The sequence below is a fragment of the Bos mutus genome, chromosome 10, assembly GCF_027580195.1.
Source record: "Bos mutus isolate GX-2022 chromosome 10, NWIPB_WYAK_1.1, whole genome shotgun sequence".
NCBI classification, from domain to species: domain Eukaryota; kingdom Metazoa; phylum Chordata; class Mammalia; order Artiodactyla; family Bovidae; genus Bos; species Bos mutus.
Window position 1 is genome coordinate 24,447,111 of NC_091626.1, and position 15,531 is coordinate 24,462,641.

The 15,531-nt window shown below is 38.7% G+C and overlaps 1 protein-coding gene across 1 annotated transcript in view; it reads left to right on the forward strand.

Annotated features, from left to right (window-relative positions):
- DPF3 (double PHD fingers 3) overlaps positions 1–15,531 on the forward strand; it is a 272,635-nt gene that overhangs the window by 101,373 nt on the left and 155,731 nt on the right. The window contains exon 2 of the mRNA XM_070377597.1: positions 3,407–3,571. Within this exon, the coding sequence (XP_070233698.1) occupies positions 3,407–3,571 (165 nt within the window). The remainder of the gene's footprint in view (positions 1–3,406; positions 3,572–15,531) is intronic.

Sequence of the window (15,531 nt, forward strand, 5' to 3'; positions counted from 1 at the left end):
TGCCATGGGACTCTCCAGGCAAGAATACTGGAGTAGGTTGCCATGGCCTCCTGCAGGGGATCTTCCCAACCCAGGGACTGAACCTGTGTCCTTTAGGTCTCCTGCATTGGCAGGTGGGTTCTTTACCAGTGGTGCCACCTGGGACTTCAGTAACAAAAAGAAATACCGTGCGGAAAAGGACATTTTCCCCTTCTCCTGTTTAACTTGCTTTTCACAGGTTAGGGAGAACTGGCCATTGATTTTCTTCTAGAGAACAGAGCAAGCCCTGTGCAGATTTGGCTAATTAACTTTTGGAGAAGTGCCGCTTGAATTTATCTAAGGGTGAAGTCTCTTTTCCCCTCCAGTGTCTTAAAAAAGGCTTTAAACTTTTGTTTCCGAATCTCTGCCAACGCCTGGCCTGTTTAAAAATGACTTCCCTGGAGATGATGGCAAAGGGTGATGGTTGTCATATTTTTGTAACTTCAATCTTCAATACAGTTGTTCCAGTCCTCAGAAAATCTCTTGTGTTTACATAAAAGAGGTATCATTCACACAAAGATTACATTTAAAAATACACATTCCCCCTCAGCATGCCTGTTACTAATAACATTGCATGTTATGAAAGTGGAAAGTATTTAAGATGAAATTAATTTTCACCCAGCGAGCCACTTTGTTTGACTTTTTCGTTCCATTCGGTGTGGGGCATGGACTTGGCCAAATGCACTTCTCATTGTCAGCAAGTTCACCTCCTTGTTTCTCTTTTTTGGGATTGACGCTGTTAGAAATGAGTTCCGGGCACATCGAGAGAAGTCTCATCTGGGATCGTATTGTACATTTCTTTTGTATTGGCTTCCAGAAGTTTGTTTTTCTAAATGGAAACCCTCTTCTCTCCAGTCGATGAGTTTTAGTGTACAGTTTTTTTTTCTTTCTCCCTTTCTTTCTCTTCCTTCCTTCCTTCCATGGGTTCTCTTGCAGCAGAATTTCTGGAGTTGGAAGAGTTAACATCTTTTTTGGCAGCCTGTCAGAAGATCATGGGAAGCCAGATAGCGGCTCCTTGCTTAGGACGGCTCTCGGTTGTGCGTTCTTGTCAATTCTCATCCGTGTGATGTGGCTGGTCTCTGTTCCGTGGAGGGAAGCTGGAGCCCCCAGGACACCCCGGACAGGCTGTGTGTCCGAGCTGCCCTCAACAGTTCTGTGAGCTGCATCGCCTTAGCAGAGGGAGGCAGTTAAGCTGGAGGGACACAGTCGCAAATGCTTCCCAGGAAACAGTTGTTCATTTTTGATCAATCTCATGGTCCTTGTTACTAACTTTGATTACATCAGCTTATGCGCATTTCTGTTTTACGGCATTCTGATGGGCTTTCATTCCCCCTTCCAATTCATTGTCAGCTGGGTGACTATTATAATTTGATTACAGTTAGGTTTTGCAACTGCTAGATGCTTTCTGAGCTGTTCTGCCGTTCTTGTGAGAGGGAAGATGCCCAGAGGTAGAAAAGGAGGTTTGTCCACAAGTAGCTTCCAAAAGATGCCTCAGAAGCTTCAGTGATTGTATCCTCCCAGAATAAGGAATTTGCTTTAAACTTTTTGGTAGAATCTGACACTTTGACTTTTAAAAAAGAGTAAGAGGACAAATACTATGTGATAACTACCTATATGTGGAATCTAAAAAATACAACAAACTAGTGAGTGGAACAAAAAAAGCAGCAGACTTACACATAAAGGGAACAAGCTAGTGGTTACCAGAGGGAAGAGGGGAGGAGAGAGGGGCAAGACAGGGGTAGGGAATTAAGAGGCATAAACTTTTATAAAATAAACTGCAGAGTTATACTGTACAATACAGGGAGTGTAGCCAATATTTTGTAAGTGGAATATAACCTTTAAAAATTGTGAATCACTATATTGCACACCTGTAACATAAAATATTATACATCAACAACACTTCAATATAAAAGAGGACAGAAGAATCCACTTAAATTTTTTTTTTTTTTTGCTCCTCTAAATATTTTGGTTAAGAAATATTTTAAACTTAGACCTCCCCCCACCCCCCCACCCCCCATTTTAATGTCTCTGTGTCTCCAGAGACCAAAACAAAGGGGCATTCATAATGTCCCTTCAAAATGAGCTATCTGATTCTCCCTTTTGGCTCTGCAAGTCCTGTGGCTCTCCTCCTTCTGTCTTTTCCTCCACTTCTTCTCTAAGAATCTCTCCTTTACCTGGTAGACATTATGTTATTACAGTTGCAATTCCTGGGACCATTTATTCACCTCTGTCATGTGCCTATGGTTTGTTAGGTATTTGATCTTATTGATTGTGTTTTATTACATTTGATCGATTATATCAATGTTATGTTTTTGGTCTTTGAAAAGGACAGTATCTTAAAAATTAGTAGCATCACCCAAGGATACCAAAGATTCAGGAACCTAAAATTCACTGGGCTTAATCAGATCACCACTCCAGCAAACCTGAAAGGTCTTTCTATTTGTGGATTAAACTCTGGGAATCAAATTATTTTGAGTCCCTAAATTCAGCTGTTATTGCTTTAAATGCTTCTTTCATTTGTTTTCTATCAGAAAGTTATTCTTCTTCAAGTGTGTGGCTTTAAAAGATCGGTGCGTGTCCTTCTTCATCTCCTCGCCCCTATAATAGCTCTGTGTTTACAGGGTGTTTCCTCTGACCCTCTAGTCTTTTCTATGGGGTGTTTCTCTTCTATTGTAATGGAAGTCTTTGTATCCATGCTGGTGGTTTCAGTCCAATCTGGAGTGTCTTTGCTGGTTACCACTGAGGAATAAGTGTGGCTAATGGGGCATGTTAAGGGGCAGGGGCCTCTGGAAGCTGAATGTCCTAGCAGACCCCATGCAGAAGGTTGTACCAGAGCTACCTCCTTTCTGGAGGGGGACCTCATGCTCCCTGGGACAGGGACATGTTACTCTTGTGTGTGTGCTCAGTCTCTTCAGTTGTGTTCAACTCTTTGCAGCCCCATGGACTGTAGCCCATCAGGCTCCTCTGTCCAGGAGATTCTCCAGGCAAGAGTACTGGAGTGGGTTGCCCTCCTCCGGGGGATCTTCCTGACCCAGGGATCAAGCCTGAGTCTCTTATGTCTCTTGCACTGGCAGGCAGGTTCTTTACCACTGGCACCACCTGGGAAGCCCCATATTACTTTTACTGGTGGTTTATTCTCGGGGTCCTAATTTCTCCGTTAATGGGGTCTCTAAGTTCCCTGGTGGATTTGGTACAGGAAATAGAACCTGTTGGAGACCTGAAGCTGAGTTGGATTCTGCTGCTTGCCAAAGCTCTTGATCCCCATTGTCTTGGTCTTCATAATAGCAAAATCTTCCCTGGCAGGTGGGTGGGTGACTTCAGTTTCCTTCTGGGTGTGTTCTGGTTTTTCCTGGCCTCATTACCTCCCCTGCACTCTGTCTCCCTGCAGGCTTGGGGACCAGTTCTACAAGGAAGCCATTGAACACTGCCGGAGTTACAACTCCCGCCTGTGCGCAGAGCGCAGCGTGCGCCTCCCATTCCTGGACTCGCAGACCGGGGTGGCCCAGAACAACTGCTACATCTGGATGGAGAAGAGGCATCGAGGCCCAGGTGAGCCATGCCACCCTGGGATGTGCTCACGTTCGGGCTCCCAGCCTGGATGCAGGCTGATCTGAGTTTGTCCAGAATCCCTGCAGCCTGGGTGGGCATGGAGGTGGGACAGGCTGTACAGGGAGCCTGGAGTACTTTCAAGAAACTCAACTGCTTCTGTAGCTCTTGGCACGTGCCCCGAGGATGATGCAGGACGTTGAAGCCACACTGGCAGGAAGGGGCAGAGGGAAAGAATTCGGGATGTTTAATCCCTAAAAGGGAAGACTAAGGCCATGACAGCTGCTTCACCTTTCACTCTGTGTGTTGGTATAGCTTAGTGGTTCTGAGCTGGAAATCTGAAGTCAGATTTTGGTTTGAGGCTGAGCTTTGTCATCAAACCTCTTGCCCTCAGGGTCTTCATCTGTAAAATGGGGATACTAATAGTACCTACTTTGGGACCTTGTCAGGATTAAATGAAAACCTTCATAAACAACTCATAACCTGTGTTGGGCACATAGTATTACTAAGGCTTCCCTGGTGGCTCAGTGGTAAGGAATTTGCCTGCTAATGCAGGAGATGCGGGTTTGATCCTTGGGTTGGGAAGATCCCCTGAAGAAGAAAATGGCTATCTACTCCAGTATTCTTGCTTGGGAAATCTCATGGACAGAGGAGTCTGGTGAGCCACAGTCCAGGGGTCCCAAAAGAGTTGGATACAACTTAGTGATTAAGCGACCAAAACAACGAAGTATGTTTGCCAAAAATGCTGCCTGTTATTGTTGATGTTATTATTATTATTATTGTTATTACCGTGATACTAGTCTTCTAGGCGTCAGAGAACAGAATAAAGACCCCTGGGTGGAGATCAGGGAGGTAATTTAACACAGTTTTCTGGCTCTATATTGGCATATTAAAAAAAATTATTATAAAAGGTTTCAAAGCCATGCAAAAGTGGAGAGAAGGGTAAAATGAATTTCTGTGTATTGTTCACCCAGCCCCAACAGTGATCAACTCATAGCCATTCATTTCATTTATACTCACCTTCCACTTTCCTCCTTGAACCCAGGTTATTTGGAAGCAAATCAAGACAGCAATATTATTTCGTCTGTAAAATTTTCAGTCTGTATCTCTAAATGGTAAGAACATAAACATACCGGCCATATCTATCAAAACTCAGAGTTAAAAATGAGACATTAATAGCATCAAATATTTGTTCAACATTTATTTCTCTGTGTAATTGAAATCAGGATCCAAATAGGACCTCTGCATTAAACTTGGCTGATGTGTCTCTTAAGTCTCTTTAAATCTGTAGGTCTCTCTCTCTCACTTGTTACTTGTGGAAGAAACTGGGTTGTTTGCACTGTAGGGTTTCCCAGCATCTGGATTTTGTGATTGCATCCCCATGGTGTTATTCCTGTGAATTGGTAAAAACAGATTCAGGTTCAATTTTGGGGCAAGAACAGTTCCTAAGTGGAGGTGTGTGCTTTTATCAGGAGCCTCATGGGTTCTGGGTATTTCTCTTTTATTGATGTTAGCAGCCCTTGATGAAAATTGCCTAGATGCTTTACTTCATTAAGGATGACATTCAATTTGAGGCTATCATTATTTCTTCATTTATTGGGTCTACATCATTTATAAAGAGAAGCATCTCCTTATTAAAATTTTGGTTATTGTGGGTTATAGTGCACATATGAAAGTACAGATAAATGATTTCCCCCCTTTAGTTATCAGTTTTCAAAATAATGAGCTGGTTCCCTTGTATTCTCCAAAGATGATCAATAAAGTTATTATGATTATCTTGAGTACCATCATGAATCCACAGACTTAAACATACTGGATAATTTTAATCCATTGCAGCTATTATTCTTATCAATGCTTAAATTGCCCCCATCTTTGGACAGCTCAGTTGGTGAAGAATCTACCTGCAATGCAGGAGACCCCAGTTTGATTCCCGGGTGGGGAAGATCCGCTGGAGAAGGGATAGGCTACCCACTCCGGTGTTGTTGGGCTTCCCTTGTGACTCAGCTGGTAAAGAATCTGCCTGCAATGTGGGAGACCTGGGTTCGATCCCTGGATTGGGAAGATCCCCTGAAGAAGGGAAAAGCTACTCACTCCAGGATTCTGGCCTGGAGAATTCCATGGGCCGTGTATAGTCCATGGGGTCACAAACAGTTGGACAGGACTGAGCGACTTTCACTTTCACTTTGGACAGTAGGGTTTATGTCCAGTGCTAGTGTGCTGAAACAGCCTAGTAGTTTCTGTAGCATTCTTGCTGTCCTAATACTGGGACAGATGTTTCAGGCTCATCTTATGCACATCCTGCCCCAGACCCTGAATCAGCCATTTCTTTAAGAAGCCCCATTTCCTCTTTGAAAGACTTTTATTTGGAGACTACAGTCTGGTAGCGCCTGTTGCTCCTGGGCTGGTTGTTGATTCTAGGACTTTTCAGTGAGCAGAACTAAGAAATATGATTTCTTGTTTCTTTTTTCTTGTTTCTCTTTTTAAGAGAAAACACATTGTTAAATTTACTGATATAGCCCATTCAATTCAGTTTTACCCAGTTTTAATTTAACTATCTTCATTCTCTATCTCCTCTCTCCCACATTGAAAAGAATACTGGCTCTTCATGATGCCAGCATAGTTTTTTTGCTTTATTCTGCAATAGACCCACAACAATATAAGAATAAAATGAGACTACCAGCAATAAGGTGACTGAGATGGTTTAAGTTTTTATTTCTTTCTTTGCAGTTTTTTGTTGTCTTTAGCATATTTCTTTGTAAGGATGTAGAGTCAAATTACTGTGTTTTAAGGTCGCTTGAAATAGCTCCTCAGTGTGTTTGTAGTACTAACTCAATACACAGTTGGATTTATTTGTTTCATTTTTGCTTTCACTTATTAGGTTTTACTTTTTTTTTTATTTTATGTAATCGCCTTGTCTTTTTTAAATTAACTTTTTATCTTGAAATAACTGTAGATAGACAGAAGTTGTAAATGTAGTACAGAGAGAGCCCCTTGTGCCCTTCACCCAGTGTCCCCTAAGGGATATATCTTGTGAATTATAGCAGAATATCAAACCCAGAAAACTGACACTGGTGACATGTATGTGTGTAGTTCGATGCCATTTTATCACATGTATAGATTTATGGAACCACCACCACAGTTGAGATACAAAACTATTCCATCACCACAAAGGTCTTCCTCGTCCTGCCCTTTATGGTCACACCCACCTCTTCTCTCTGCATTTAAGTCCCTTCACCCTCTTGCATTTGTAGTATAGTATCTTAAACATTTCCTCTACATACACTCAAAACCACGTCAGACAGACGTCTAATTTTTGCTTCAACTGTGAAACATAATTTAGAAAACTTAAGACAAGTGTCTATTGTATTTCCTCATATCTTTGCTCTTTTGTTGTCGCGTCTTCCTTTCTGATGTCCCAAGACACCTGCTTTTATAATTCCTTTCTGATTAAGTGTTTTCTTTAACCATTCTTTTAAAGTAGGTCTGATAGTAACAACTCTTAGTTTTCCTTATTCTGACAGTGTCCTGATTTTCCTGTTTTTCCCTTTTTTTTTTTGTCTTTTTTTTGGGCCATGCCCACACAACATATGAGATCTTAGTTCCCTGACCCAGGATCAAACCTGTGCCCCCTGCAGTGACGCACAGAGTCCTAACCACTGGGCCACCAGGGAGCTTCACCCTTCATTCCTTGAAGGATATTTATTTTGTTGTTGGATATAAAATTCTGGGATGAGAGTCCTTTTATTTTAACACTTAAAAAATGTCTTGCTTCTTCCTTTCAGCCTCAGTAGTTTGTGATGAGAAATCTGCTGTCATTCAAATTATTTTCTCTTGAAAGTAAGGTGTCATTTTTCTCTCATTGATTTTGAGTTCTTCTTTGTATCTTGTATTTCTTTGTGGGACTTTGTAGTTTTTCATTTGTCTCAGTCATTAACAATTATTTGTTTGAAACATTCTTATGATGGTGACTTTAAAAATCTTGTCAGACGATTCTAACACGTGGTGGTGTTTCCGTGTTGAAGTCTGTCGTCTTTTCTCACGCGAGTTGAGATTTTCTTGGTTCTTCATAGGAGTGATTTTGATTGAATCCTGGACATTTTGGCTGTAATGTTGTGAGACTCCAGATGTTATTTAAATCTATTTTCACACACCTCCTCTGACACTGTGCCGACAGGGGAAGAGAGGTGCCCCTTGTTGGATGGATGTGGAGGTCCAGGTTCCCCATTCAGTCTCTGTTGACACCCCAGAGCGGGAGGAGTACCTCATTATTGCTGGGTGGAGGTGAGAGTTCAGACTCCCCACTAAGCCTTCACCAGTGCCTCCCTAGTTGGGAGGAGGAAGCATGCCTTATTACTGGTCCCTACACAGCCTCCACTGACGCCATGGGGTGTCACTTGCCCTCCTCTGACACTAAACCAGCAAGGATATTAGGATGCCCTGCTGGACTGGCTCTTCCCTGGTCCTTCAGCTAGAGAGAGCAGGATTTTCTTGGGGCTTTTTTGGGTCTACCTTTGTTGGTGTTTCTGGATAATCAGCTTTTCTACAACTCAGTCTGGTGTGTATAAAACAAAACAAACAAATACCCAAAACTTGCCGCCCTGTCGTTTCTTGGGTCTGAAAGTCCCTAGCTGATCATTCTCTTTACCTTTCAGTATCTTACTTTTGTTGTATAAACAATGTCTAGGAGTTTTAGTTGGGCTTAGTGGGAGGAATATGGGAGAGTATATCTACTCTGTCTTTCCAGAAGCAGAAGTCCCTGGGTTGCTTTTTATATATAAAAAAAAAAAAGTTAACAACTTTATTGAATTATAACTGACATACAGCAATCTGCACATATTTAACATGTGCAATTTGACAAGTTTTGACATGTATATACCTGTGAAACCCTCACCACAATCAATATAATGCACATATCTCTGACTCCCCAAAGCTTCCCTGTGTCACTTGTAATCCCCCCTTTTCTTCCTCCTCCCTCTACCTGTCACCTCTCCCAAACCCTAGTCACGCTTTCTATACTGGAATCATACAGTATGTACTTCTTTTTTTGGTGACTGGTGGATAAGGTCCTGACTTCTTTCACTCAGCATAATTATTTTGAAATCACCCATGCTCTAGCATGTATCAATGATTTATTTGTTGTTTATGCTGAGTAATATTCTATTATATGGCTACATCACAGTTTATTCATCTGTTGGTGGACATTTTGATTTGTTTTTAGTTTTTGGCTGTTATAAATAGAGCTGCTGTGAACATTTGTGTGTAGGTCTTCACATGGACGTATATTTTCATTTCTCCTTGGTAAAGTACCTAGGAGTGTACTGGCTATAAGGAAGGTCTGTATTTTACATTTTAAGAAACTGTCAGGCTGTTTTTCAAAGTGGTTGTATCATTTTATATCCACCCCAACAATGTACAAGAGTTCCAGTTCCTTCATATTCTTGCTAACACTTGGTATGGTCAACTTTTTAAAGTTTTAGCTATTCTTATTTTTATACAGTGGTATCTCGTTGTGGTTTTACTTTGTATTTCCCTAATTAATGATGTTGAAGATCTTTATATGTGCTTATTTTACCATCCTTTGGTAAAATGTTCAAACCCTTGGACCATTTTAAAATTGGGTTGTTTGTTGGTTTTCTTATTAATGAAAATAGATAGTTCTTTATATATATTAGATTCAAGACCTCTCCAAATTTGTCCTTCTTTTTTGAAGTTGTTTTGGCTACTCTAGGTTCTTTGCACTTCCATATGAATTTTATAATCAATTTGTCAATTTCTACAAAAAACATGGTGGAATTTTGATTGAGATTGTGTGGAGTCTATAGATCAACTTGGGGGAAACTGACATTTCTTAATGTTGAATCTTCCAACCCATGGATATAATGTATCTCCCCATTTATTATTATTATTTTCATTTTTCTGATCAATCACTTTTAGTTTTCAGTGTACAGGTCTTTCACATTTTTGTCAGCTTTATCTCTATATACTTAATATTTTTGATGATATTATAAATAGATTTTTTTTAATTTAAATTTTCTGATTTTTCTTTGCTAGTGTACAGAAATGCAACTATTTTTGTGTATTCGCTTGTGTCCTACAATTTTGCTATACTCATTTATTAGTTCTAGTAGCTTTCTATAGATTGCATAGCATTTTCTCTATAGTTGATTATGCTAGTGAATGAACAAAGCTTTTTGATATAGATGTGTTTTATTTATTTTACTTGTCTATGTAAAGTGACATATTGTCTATGTAAAATTACAAGTACTATCTATGTAAAATAACAAGTATTGTACTGGAATGTCCAGGACAATATTAAGTAAACGTGTTAAGAGTGAACATCCTTTTGTTGTTCCTGATCCTAAGGTGAGAGTATTCATTCTTTCATTTTTAAGTACGATGCTAGCTGTAGTTTTGTTTGTTTTTGCTGCACCACACGGCATGCAGGATCTTAGTTCCCCAACCATGGATCTAACCCTGGCCCCTTGCACTGAAAGCATGGAGTCTTAACCACTGGACTGCCAGGAAAGTCCCAGCTGTAGGTTCTTTATAGCTGCTCTTTATCAAATTGAGGATGCTCCTATCTCTAGTTTGACAGTTATTTAAATCAGTATTTGGTATTGGTTTTGTCAATTGATTTTGCTGAGTCTATTAAGATGATCATGTGATTTTGCTTTTGTTAATTGTTAATATGATGAGTTATACTGATTGGTTTTTGAATGTTAAACTAACATTGCATTCCTAGGATAAACCCTACTTTGTCATGACATGTTATCCTTTTATATATTGTCAGATTCACTTTGCTAAAGTTTAATTAGAACTTTTGCATCTATCTTTATGACAGATATTGGTCTATGGTTTGTTTTTTTTTCTTCTCCTTGTTGTGTCTCTGTCTGGTTTAGGTATTTGGATTGGTGTTGGCTTCGTTTAATGAGTTGGGAAATATTCTCTCCTTTTCATTCTTCTGGAAGAGTTTATATGTAGAATTGATATTAGTAGCTGTAGCATGCAGACTCTGTAGCTGTGGCTTGCAGGCCCCAGAGCGCATGGCCCTTGGCGTTGCGGCACTTGGGCTGAGTATTTGTAGCACACGGGCTTAGTTGCTTGGCAGCATGTTGACTTTTCCCAGACCAGGGATAGAACCTGTCTCCCCTGCACTGGCAGGTGGATTCTTACCCACTGTGCCACTAGGGAAGTGCTAAATTTAATTTCTTTAATAGATATATAGGGCTATTCAGGCTATTTTATCTTCAGTGAGCCTTGGTAGTTTGTGACTTAAAGGGACATGTCCACATCATCTAAGTTATGCAAAATGAGTTGCATAAGATTGTTCATACTGTTGTTGTATTATCTTTTTATTATGTGTAGAATCTGTTGTGGTGTGTCTTCTGTTATTCCTTATATTGGTAAATTTGAATTTTTTCTTTCACCTGATCAGTCTGATTAGAAGTTTATCGATTTTATTGATTTTTTTGAAAGAAATAGCTTTTGGTGTGAGTGACTTTCTCAAATTTTTCTGTTTTATATTTTATAGTTTCTGTTCTGATCTTTAGTTTTCCTTTCTTATATTTTACTTTGGATTTAATTTGCTCTTCTGCTTATTTCTCAAAGTAGAAACTGAAGTAAATGATTTGCAGTCTTTCTTCTTTTGTGATATAATTTCTCCCTAAGAATGAGGGTTTAGCTCATTCTTTAGCCTTGTTTCATAAATTTTGGTATTGTTTTCATTTTATTCAATTGAAATGTTTTCTAATTTCCCATTTTATTTCTCCTTTTGTCCATAAATTATTTAGAAGTATGTTATTTAGTTTCCAAACAGTTGGGAGATTTTCCAGAGATATGCCTTTTATTTATTTCTACTTTAATACCATATGGTCAGAGAATGCTCTGTATGACTTGGATCCTTTTAAATTTACTGAGACTTGTTTTATGACCCAGAATATGGCCTGTCTTGGATAAATGTTCTCTTTAATCTGGAAAAGAATGTGTATTTTCCTATAAGTATCAATTAAATCAAGTTATTGATAGTACTGTTCAAATTTTCTACATTCTTACCAATTTTTATATTTGTTCTGTAAATTATCAAGAGAGTAAATTGAAATTTCCGACTGTAATTGTGAGTTTTACTATTTTGTCTGGTGATTCTTTTAGTTTTTGCTCTGTATATTTTGAAGCTCTATTATTAGATACATAAACATTTAGGATTATTATGTTCTCTTGATAAATTGATTGCTTTGTCATTTTGTAATGACCCTTGAAATATGTTAATATTCTTTATTCTGAAATTTGCTTTCTCTAATATTAATATAGCCATTCCAGGTCTACTTTGATTAGCATTAAAAAATGGTATATTTTTTTCATCTTTTACTTTTAACTTATTTGAGACTTTATGTTAAAAGTAGATTTTTTAATAGGTAGTATTTGGCTATGTCTTGCTTTTTAAATGTAATTTGATGATCTTTTTTTTGTTAATTTGGGTATTTAGACCATTTAAATTTAATGTGCTTATTTTTATAGTTAGGTTTAAATCCTAACTATAAAAATATCATTTTGCTATTTGTTTCCTATTTATCCATCTGTTTGTTTTTTTTTCTTATTTTCTTTCAGGGATTAATTAATTTTTTTGACTCCATTTTCTCTCATTTTTTGGCTTATTAACTAAAACTCTTTCCTTTGTTATTTTAATGTTTGCTTGGTGTTTATAGTATGCACGTTTAACTAATTATAGTTTACCTTTAAGTGATATTATACTGCTTGGTGAATAGTGTAAGGACTACAATAGTATGGTGGTAAACAGAATAATACTATCCTACCCCAAAGATGCACATAGCTTAATCCCTGGAACCTGTGAACATGTTATTTTACATGGCAAAAAGGACTGTGTTAATGTGATTAAGTTAATGAACTTGATATAGAGAGCTTATCCTAGATTATTCAAATGGGCCCAATGTCATCATAAGGGTCTTTAAAAGAGGGGGCAGGATGGTCAGAATCAGAGTAGGAGATGTGACAGCAGAAGCAGAAGTTGAAGCGATGCAACAGAGGCAGGGGCTACCATCCAAAGAGTGTAGGTGGCATCTAGAAGTCTGAAAAGGCAAGGAAGTAGGTTCTCCCTCAGAGTCTCCAGGAGGGATGCAGTTCTGCTCACACCATGATGTTAGCTCATTCAGTAAGACTAATTTTGGAATTCTGACCTCTGGAATTATAAAATAATAAATTCATATTGTTTTAAGACTCTCTGTGGTGATTCTTTACAGCAGCAGCATTTGGAAACTAATACAAGTGTACTTTAACATAAAAGTATTGACTATTGACCTTTGTGCAATTGCTGTCATACATTTTATTTTTATATATGGTGTAAACCTCATATTACATTGTCATTATTTTGTTTAGTCCACATCTTTTAAAGAATTTTGAATAATAAGAAAAACTTCATTTATGATTCAGTTCAGTTCAGTTCAGTTGCTCAATCGTGTCCAACTCTTTGCGACCCCATGAATCGCAGCACGCCAGGCCTCCCTGTCCATCACCAACTCCTGGAGTTCACTCAAACTCATGTCCATCGAGTCGGTGATGCCATCCAGCCATCTCATCCTCTATTGTCCCCTTCTCCTCTTGCCCCCAGTCCCTCCCAGCATCAGAGACTTTTCCAATGAGTCAACTCTTCGCATGAGTTGGCCAAAGTACTGGAGTTTCAGCTTTAGCATCATTCCTTCCAAAGAACACCCAGGGCTGATCTCCTTCCGAATGGACTGGTTGGATCTGCTTGCAGTCCAAGGGACTCTCAAGAGTCTTCTCCAACACCACAGTTCAAAAGCATCAATTCTAAGGCACTCAACTTTCTTCACAGTCCAACTCCCACATCCATACATGACCACAGGAAAAACCATAGCCTTGACTAGACGGACCTTTGTTGGTAAAGTAATGTCTCTGCTTTTGAATATGCTGTCTAGGTTGGTCATAACTTTCCTTCCAAGGAGTAAGCGTCTTTTAATTTCATGGCTGCAATCACCATCTGCATTGATTTTGGAGTCCCCCAAAATAAAGTCTGACACTGTTTCCCCATCTATTTGCCATGAAGTGATGGGACCAGATGCCATGATCTTCGTTTTCTGAATGTTGAGCTTTAAGCCAACTTTTCACTCTCCTCTCTCACTTTCATCAAGAGGCTTTTTAGTTCTTCTTATATGATTACTGATATACTAAAAGCCATTTCTAATGTTCTTTATTTCTTTGTGTAGATCCTTAATTAGATCTAGTATCAATTTTCTTCTGCCTAAAGTTTTTTAACATTTCTTGTAGTCTAGGTCTGTTGATGATTAATTCTTTCAACTTTTGTGTATCTGAAAATATCTTTAGCTTGCTTTAGTTTTTTAAAAGTTATTTTTGCTGGGTATAGTCTCTAAATTGACACGTTTCTTTTTTCCCTTTCAGTATTACAATGATTGAACTACTATTTTCTTGTTTGCAGAGTTTCTGATGAGAAATCATCCTTATCTTTGTTCCTTTATTTGTAATATAGCTCTTTTCTCTGGCTACTTTTAATGTTTTCTCTTTATCACTGTTTTTGAGCAATTTTGACTGTGATATACATTGCTACAGTTTTTTTTTTTCATGCTTCTTATACTTAGTTCTGTTGGAGCAGCAGGTTTATAGTTTTCATCAGACTGAAAATATCCAGCCCTATTTCTACAAATATTTTTTCTTCCCTCTCTTCTCTTTAGGGATGCTAATTAGACACATAGTAGGTTGTTTGAAGTTGTCTCACTATGCTGTTCTGCTTTTTTTTTTTAAATTCTCATTTTCTCATGGATTTTTATTTTAGATTTTAATTGCTATGTTTTTAAGTGTTCTAATCTTTTCTTCTCTAATATCTAATCTGACCTTAATTCCATCCGGTATGTTTTTAATCTCACACATTGTAGTTTTCATTTTTATAAGTTAAATTTGAGTCTTTTAAAACAGACTGTTTAAGCTTTTAAACATGTGGAATATAAATAATAACTGTTTTAGTGTCTTTCTGCTAATTCTAACATCAGTGTCAGTTCTGGGTTGGTTTTAATTGTTTTTTTTTCCCCTCTCATTGTAGGCCATTTTGTAGCTTCTTTACATGCCTTGTAATTTTGAATTGGATGCCCAACATTGTGAATTTTACCTTGCTGGGTACTGTATATATTTTTCATTCCTATAGATATTCTGGAACTTTGTTTTGAGTCACTGTCAAGTTACTTGGAAACAGTTTGATCTTTTCTTGTCTTACTTTGAACTTGAACAGTGCTTAATCTAGGGCTGATTCCCCATTAGCAAGGCAAGACCATTCTCTGTACCCTGCCCAGTGCTCCATGAATCATGAGGCGTTTCCAGTGTGCTGGTGGGAACAGACTGTTCCCAGCCCCTAGTGCACACCAGGCACACCTATGTTCTTTCAGGTGGTTCTTCTCTTGGCATTTAGTAGGTTCCTCACAAGCATGCTGTGATCAATACTGAGCTGAATACTTGAAGGAGACCCTTTGTGTATCTCCACAGTTCTTTCTCTGAGCAGCTTTCTTGTGTTTGCTGTTCTTTTTTTTTTAAATTATTTTTAAAGTGTTTATTTATTTATTTAAATTTTGGCCGCACGAGGTCTTTGTCGCAACACATGGACTCTGCATTGTGGCACGTGGGCTTTCTTTTGCTGTGGCACACAGACTTAGTTGCTCTTTGGCATGTGGAATCTTAGTTCCCCAACGAGGGATTGAATTCACATGCTCTGCATTGGAAGGCAAGTTCTTAACCACTGGACCACCAGGGAAATCCCTGTTGACTATTCTTTTCCTTAAATTCTAGTCACCTTGGTCTTCCCAGACTCTCAGCTCTTTCTTTTCAACTCAAGAAGTCAGCTGAGTTCTACCCATGTTCCTCCTCGATGTGCTGCACTTTGGAGACTCTCAAGCGAGTAAGCTAGGGCAATCACAGGGCTCACCTTGCTCA